Raw genomic sequence first — 8,080 nt, 5'->3', positions numbered from 1 at the left:
TATATATATATATATATATCACATTTTAATACTTTTTATTATTTTTTTGCAAATGCCGCAAAGTCTAAGCAATATTGGATCAAAATTAACAAAGGCGTATACAGGAAGGAGTCACTGGGTTTACCTGAACTCATGTCCCCTCCTCATATCATATATAGTAGTGTTATACTTTTTCTAAAATTTTGTTAAATATAGATGTGTGGATCCATAATCGAAGTATCATATAATGCGATGGTGACTGGGTGCACCTCTCAGATAAAAAAATTGATTTTATATCTATCTTGTATTCTATTTATTTATTGCTAAAATTGGGTGACACATCTATATTACTTTATACCAATAAGTGGTTATTGGTTGCACTTCTGGTGTTTTACTTAATTAAGCATTTCAATATTGGACCTATAATTTTGAAATCCTAATTGTTTTTTAATGATACAAACCTAAATGTCTGGGGTTCGAGCCTCCTTGGATACGGAGTCGCCTTTGTTAGGGAGCGCTTCACTCCCAACATGAAATTTTTCAGCGTGAATCCGGATTTAGTGAGACTCCAATATGGTACCGGAAACCGGGTGGAATACCAAAAAAGTAAATACATTAGATCCACATTTTTATAGTAGTGCACCCATCATTCTTAAATCCTAAATACGCCTCTGAAAATTAAATAATATCGATAAAAATTTTAGCATTCTTTGTTAATGCACATATTTATTATCACTAAAAGTCATTTTTGAGATAGTGATTGAAGTTCTCAGCCCATATTCACCTCCCACCCACCCCATGATATGTGTACATAATAATTTTTGTAGTAGTATTTACCTCAACGCTAGACAGGAAAAGTAAAAAAAATTCAAATCGCTAAATAGAAAATCGAAAAAAGTCAATCAATGAAAAATACCCTTTTCATGATCAAGAATAAATAAGCTTAATTAGAGCTAAGAATTTGATGTCTAGATTAAGGCTCACTCTTCAAAGGGTGATCGTAGATGTTGTCTTTCAATTGGTGAAGATGCAGTATGCAAGTAGAGAAGAAGCTTAAAGGTTACAATAAATATATAGTTCAATGTTTATGCTTAATAATTAGAAGCTCATATTAAGCTTATAGGTAACAATAAATAATGTATAGTTCAATGTTTATGCTTATAATAATTAGAAGCTCATATACTATGTCAAGCCATTAAGAGAAAGGGATTAGACAAGAAATGAATAAATCTAACTAGTAATCTGATTGACAATAATAATAATTTTTTTTTAGAAAAATTACAAAGAAAAAAATAAATAAAATTGGAAATTATATAATTAATTAGAAGAGCTACTGCAGAATATCTCTAATAATAGCATTGCTCTGAGCAGCCTCTCATCCTCTTTTGTTATTTGATCCAATCACCACCTGTAATCCTCCATTCTAATAATTGCTCTTTCTCATTATCCTTTTCATCATAATAATTGTACCTATTCCACAGCCAAACAAACTGTTTTTTGTAATATCAGTTTCCAATTTTAAATATTTAATTAATATAATAACAACCATTATATACTTAGCTAATTATTATTAATTTTTTCAAACGAATATACTGATCAGAAATGATCAATAAAAAAAAGAAGAGAATCTCTAGCATTCTCACATGGTCATGTTCCAAGTGATTGTATACCATGTGACTTCCTTGATTCTTTATAATCATCAACATGGTAAAAATAATTTATTGAAATATTTTTCACACATATATTATTACTAATTGTAGCATTAATTTTAATTTCCTTTCTTTACTCTTTCTCTTAATTTGTTTAGAAAAAAAAACCAACCTTCTTTTATTCAACGGATCTTTAATTTAAGATCATAAAATTTTTAAAAAAAAATCTTAAGTTTCATATTAAATTTAGATCAAACAAATAAATTAGGATAAAAAATAATCGTTATTCATAAAGTTCGAGTATCATTTAAATAATTAAATTGAAAGTATTAAAATATCTTGGCCACTTTCGAAAAAATTAATAGGAAAAAATAATGTGTAGGTAAAAAATTAAATAATCCTCTAGTCTATACTCTATTGTAATGTAGTGAAGAATTCTCTTTTACTTTTTCTACCCTTGTTTGACCTATGGATATGATGAGAAGATTTATGCCACTCTGTAGCAGATTTTGATGTTGAATATATTCTCCAAACAGCACGTGGATGTGCGTTGGAAGAAGCATCCAGGCCATTAAGAAATTAATATTATAACCCTACGTGAGTGCATCATTTATTTTTCATTATATTAAAAATAATTTAAATCTTATATTGAAGTAGAATATTATACTCTACGGAGGGAGTACCTGCAGTAGGAGGAATTGATGTGGGCTTTGACATAAGGGCTGGAATAGGGGCAGCAGGTGTTGGAGAATAGATATGGGCTGGAAGGCCCATTGTCTGTGACTGATGATGAAACTGATAGTATGGGTGGTACACTGGCATCATTGCCTGACTTGGATACACTTGAGAAAAATGACCATTCATGTAGCCCCCACCATTGTAGCTTACTTTCTGTGCACCAAAATTTAATATACTTCAATTTCCAAAAAAGTCCAAATTTTCAAAGCACCCTCATAATGAAAACTTACATGATTGTAGTTCATGTCTGTGGCAATATAAGCTGGAGAATACCTGCAAACATACCAAAATTTGATATAATTATGTCTACGTTTTTCAATTTAAAATAATTTGATCATGGTTATGTCAACTATGTAAAATAAATATAGGAACTACATATCATACTTCTTTTTAGAATATGTCAAAGTAGTACTCCCTCATTTTTTATTCACGAAATAGGATTTAAGATACTTATTAGCTTTGTCATTTAAAGTTAATAAAATTCTCGTTATTATGTAAAAGAAAATAAAAAAAGATCTATCATTTTACCTTGGGTAGCATTAATTATTATAACTTAATTTTTTAATATCCGGACTAATTTTCACCGTGGTACGCCCAAAAAGAAAGGAGGGGATCTTGTTAGTAAGAAAAAGGTCGAAGCTAATTAAACTAGAATTATGGAGATAAAAATTAAAAGATTAGAGAGTAAATTAATTTTTATTTACCCATAGAAAGGAAGAGGCTGATGATGGTGAAAGGGTGAAGCCGGAGGTGCAGCTTGGGGATAGTACCACTGCACGTGACTTGCAGGTGATGCTGAATTAGCCCTTGCTCCTACCACATTAGGTCCTTCAACATTTTTCAATTAAAAAAAATAAAAGTTACACTTCACATACTTTATTTATCATTAATAAAAACATCTTAAATACCTTTTTATTTGACTAATTAAATTTAAATGTACCTTGATCTTGTAACATGAGTGATATTCACCCATAAATTTTCGTTAAATTTACAGATATTCTTATAAAAATTTAAGACTACTTGCTATGTCATTTGACAGATTGAAAATTTATATAGAAATCTATTTATTCTAGTATTTTTAAGGCTATTAGTAATTTGAGAAAGAATGTTTTTATAATATACTTGTCTCATAAAAATTGAATGCATATAATAAAATTTTCCATAAGAGGTACCTTGTTGAGGAGGAGGAGGAGGGGGAGTAATAGAGGGAGAGGGGCGGGAACGACGGGCGCCGAGGGACGCGAGATTACAGTTGGCTCGGCGCCCGTTGATAATGGGAGTGGCATCCTCGCATGCTTTTTTGGCTGATTCTGCATCCTTAAAGGTCACCTATATATCAAAAAGAGGTGGAAAAAACCTTGAGTCATACACTATTTAATGTTGTAATAGTTTGTGATTGAGATTTAAATAAATTGATAACATACAAAGCCATAGCCTTTGGATCTTCCGGTGATCTTATCGGAGATGATGACAGCTTCCAAGATGTCACCATATTTGTCAAAGTGTTCTTTCATGGCTTCCTTAGGTGTTTCCCATGCCAACCCTCCTACAAACACCTTTGTAAGCGTCGTATCACCCATGTTGCTCATCGTCATCTATAGAGAGAGGACTAATGAATGAAGTTTAATTAGACTTCAAAGGACAGAAAATAGAGGACTTGAAAAAAACAACTTGTTCAAGACTATATAAACTTGAGAAACAAGAGGGGAGGGGAAGTTAAAGGGGGATCGGGAGATTGATGCAATATTTATCATATAATATACATACTATATGCACACTATACTTTAATATAAAAGGATTTATAATACTATTAATAGCCTAAAAATATATATTCACAAGTAATTAACTTCCCTTTAAAAAAAAACTAAAAGGAATAATAATCTAAAACATAAGGAACATTACTTGCTTCAAAATGTTACACTCCTTATCCTAATTTATACGGCTTTTTCTTAATAAAAATTAAACTAAGTTTAACAAGAATTTTGCTCATCGAATTTTAAACTTTTTTGAAATTAAATTTATATATTTATAAATATAAGTCACTATGATTGATAATTTAGAATATTTATGGTCAAATATAGATTTGTTTGGATCTCGAAATCCGAAAAATATCACATAAATTGAGACAGAAAAAATATATAACTTTTTATATTATCAGTGTATATAAATCAAATTTACACATTTGCACATATACAATAAACACATAGAACTTAGTTGTATATAGTGCATTGTTGTGGGTGAGGTGGGGTGGTTGCGGTGTGGTAGGGTGGGATAGAGGGGTGGGGGTGGGGTGGAGAATAAGAAAATGGAGAAAAGCAGGAGGACAGAAAAGCATACAGTTGGACAATGGGTTGAGGCCATCAACGTGGTCTCCTTTTCTTCATCATCTTCTATCTGGCATTGTGTAATAACTAACATGCTACTCTTCATTAAACTTTACTTACCATATTAAAACCCCTTTCTTTCTATATTGTGCTGTAATTTTTCCTTTCCAAATTTGGACGCATAACAATTTAAGTTTATGGTCCACGCGTTATTCCTTTCCTTTAACCAATTTATGATTTTTTTATGTATTTACCTCAAACTTCTAATGCATATTTGGCTAGAAAGGGCAAAGGGGTAAATATACCCCATCACTTTGCGATTTAGAATTTATGGATTTCTTATTGAGAAAGTGGTGCATATTGTAACATCTCTTTACTCGAACTAACTAAGAATAAGCTAAGAAAACCAAGAATAATCAATTTTGGGAATAAATAAGGAATCTAAAAAATTCCAGCTTTCAAAAGTGAGGTTTGGGCATTTTCAAACGGTCATAACTTCCACCTCAGGAGGAGTATGAATGAGTTCTTCATATGGTTGGAAAGGCCTTGGGAAGATCTTTCCAACGCCACCAAGTATGCGAAAATCTGATGTCGTATGAGGGAGATATGTCTTTCGGAAGTTGGACTGTTGAGTTGAGGAAAATTCAATCTGGATTTTAATAATGGTAAAGTTATATTTTCACCCTAGTATTTCCTAATTCGTTTTTAGGTTATATTAGGGGTAAAACCAAGTCAAAAATCAGTTTTAGAAAAACAAAGAACGCTTAGGGCTTGGGAGAAAAAGAAAAAAAAAAGAGGAAGATCAAGAATTGTCCAACAAACGCTAAGATCGTTGCGTGGATTTCGTCGGGGTGATCCCTATCGAGGTATGTGCGATAATTCGGTGTTGGGTTCTTTCACCCACACCCCAATTTGATTCAACACAGCAAATTAGAGTTTATTTGAGTGAAAACCTTGAAGTTCTTGATGAAAAGTTGTGAAGTTCTTGTTGGTTGAATTGTAGTTGATCTCTAGTAGGTTAGATTCATGTTTTCAGACTGTTTCGAATCTAATCTATTAGGTGATGAGGTATTTAGGGATTGTAAGTGTTTGGGGGTGGGATGCATGGAATTTTAGGAGGTTTAGAGATGAAAAACGGAGAAGAAAAGTCGGAGGTCCCGCCAAATAGCCCCTGGGGTGTTGCGCCTGCCAGAGCCCCTCAGGACACGCTCTGTCTGACATGCACGCTCTGTCTGACAAGCCCCGGAGCGCCGCACCAGCCAGAGCTCCTGAGACCAAAGTCTGTCCAAAAGGCCCTGGCGCACCGCGCCTCTCAGAGCGCCACGACCCCCTGGAGACCTCGTGCTTTCCCTATCTTTTACGTACTAGTTCCTAAGTGATGTACCTATCATTCCTAGTTGATTCCAACATTCTAAAGTACATCTAAATATCATGAAATCATCCATATACATGAGATCATGATCCTTGAATCCATAATCCAATTCAAGGAAAGTTAAGATCAAAGTCAAGGAAGTCAAGAGTCAAGTCTAAAAGTTAAGAAGCAAGTCAAAGTAAGTTCTTAAAGCATACAAGAGTCTTAAACATAACGTTTTAACTTTGTTTTAAGGTTCAAGTAAAGAGTTGAGTTTAATTCTCAAGTGCTACAAGGGAACTAATTATTCCCTAATAGTTAAGTTTCGAGTAAGCAAAGAGCATAAAATTGAGTTCATTTCTCAAGAGTTATAAAGGAACTAAGTAATTCCTCACAGCTTAAACTAAAATGTTTTCAAACTTTTGAGAAAGAAAGGAAGCTAGACTTTCACAGAGCCTATGACTAGTTTTCATAAAAGAAAGAGGAAACCATGATTTCCAAGAGAGTTTTTTTTTTCAAAGCTAAGTTTTGAGCACTAATCTTAAATCACATAAATCAGTATGTTTTAAAAACATAAGAGCTAGTATTGAGCAGCGATGTGGGGATGCGAGTTCAGAGTAACTCAAGTCTCCATGAAAACCATGTAGCCATCATAGGTAAACAAAGGTCATTTTTTTAGATGAACACTCTTCATAGTTCACTAGTAGATCTATTAGGCAGTTCATGTCTTATACTCTAGCAAGGTTAGGATGGCCGGGCAGCGTGGGCGGAGTAATGCTATATCATCACTATAGCTTTTAAGTGATGGTTGTCGGTTAGAGAAGCTCCCATAGAAGTATTGTATTTTCATATACATCATTTATTTGTATTTTTACATACATCTCAGATATTATTTGTATAATTGTTTACATTTAGAGTTTATAGCATGTTTTCAGTCAACATTTATTTATATTGCAATTACTTTTAAACTGTGTATATTGAATTAGAGTTAGTAGATCATGAGTCGAGCAGAGTCTATGTAAGTGTTCCTTCTTACTCCTTTTCAAGCTTAAGTGTGTTTAACATTCCAACTCGCATACTCGTACACTCAATGTACTGATGTCAGTTGGCCTGCATCATTTCATGATGCAGACGCAGGTAAGTAGGATCAACACGCAGCGCACCGTTGATCCCGTTGAGCACTCCACAGTCACTTGGTGAGCCTCTTGCATTTCGGAGGACATCCCTTTTATTGCTTTTCTAGCTTAGATCATTAGGTTGTTCTGGGGTCTGTATAAACATCCATCTTAGTCAGGTTAGAGGCTTCGTAGACAGTTAGTATCTCAATAGTCTTTTCATTTTCATTTTAGGTTAAAGATTTTAGTACCATTTTCCCAGTTTGAATGTTTAAAAGTTTTAAAACATTCCAGATAGTATTTCTATTCAGTTAAGTTAAGTCCTTTCATTCTTATAAGTATGATTGTTGTCTTCCGCTAAGTTAAGTAAGTCAGACCAAGGGTTCGCTCGAGGCCAGCAATGGTCATCGAGTGCTAGTTCGGCCAGGGTGTAGGCTCAGAGCGTGACACATATATACCCTCATTGTCTAATAAATTTTATGTATGTATAGATATATATCAGACTAAATTTTTTTTTAAAAAATCTTAAAATTGATTTTTAAGTTCCAAAAATATCAAGTGACATAAAAAAATTACCTCATCCGTTTTTCTTAGGGAAAATTACGCGGAAAAGAAAAATTATACTAGTTAATTAGCTAATGAGTTATAGTTCGAGTTAATACGGCTCACACTTTAATTTTAGCTTTAATTACGTCCCTTTTCTCTTTTATACATATACAAATACAAATTATACACATATATATACAATTATATGACATATATACAAATAAATTAGACTCTCTCTACTCTCTGACTTTTCTCTTTTGCCTCTCTCCTCTCTCTCCCAATCTTGCTCGCCTCTATCCTCCCGCTCTCAATCTCTCTCGCTAGATATACAAATACATATGTATATCATATATATATATATATATATATATATATATA

General features: G+C 33.0%; 1 protein-coding gene across 2 annotated transcripts; it reads right to left on the bottom strand.

The window, feature by feature from the left end:
- Positions 1-1,103: 1,103 nt before the first annotated feature.
- Positions 1,104-4,181, bottom strand: LOC107016271 (probable RNA-binding protein ARP1). Of its 2 annotated transcripts, none has more exons than XM_015216760.2 (6): positions 3,791-4,181; positions 3,539-3,695; positions 3,071-3,194; positions 2,597-2,639; positions 2,312-2,519; positions 1,104-1,449 (listed from the first exon to the last, which is right to left on the bottom strand). In XM_015216760.2, exons 1-6 carry the CDS (start codon positions 3,959-3,961, stop codon positions 1,403-1,405), a joined length of 750 nt encoding a protein of 249 aa, XP_015072246.1. In that variant the 5' UTR covers positions 3,962-4,181; the 3' UTR covers positions 1,104-1,402. The 2 variants fall into 2 exon arrangements, with proteins under 2 accessions (XP_015072246.1, XP_015072247.1); XM_015216761.2 differs by having other exon boundaries at positions 1,104-1,469; positions 3,791-4,083.
- Positions 4,182-8,080: the final 3,899 nt, after the last annotated feature.

The sequence above is a fragment of the Solanum pennellii genome, chromosome 4 (assembly GCF_001406875.1).
Source record: "Solanum pennellii chromosome 4, SPENNV200".
Taxonomy (NCBI): Eukaryota; Viridiplantae; Streptophyta; class Magnoliopsida; order Solanales; family Solanaceae; genus Solanum; species Solanum pennellii.
Note: the sequence above shows the minus strand (reverse complement) of the source record. Positions and strands in the feature narration are given on the sequence as shown.

Bases quoted from the DNA above. Each gene is read 5' to 3' on its own strand.
- LOC107016271 (XM_015216760.2), bottom strand. From the start codon at position 3,961: ATGACGATGAGCAACATGGGTGATACGACGCTTACAAAGGTGTTTGTA. The intron at 3,195-3,538 runs GTACCTCTTATG...AAAATGTTGAAG, and splicing joins TCCTCCTCCTCCTCAACAAG to GACCTAATGTGGTAGGAGCA. The intron at 1,450-2,311 runs GTACTCCCTCCG...GCTGTGGAATAG, and splicing joins ATCAATTCCTCCTACTGCAG to GTACAATTATTATGATGAAA.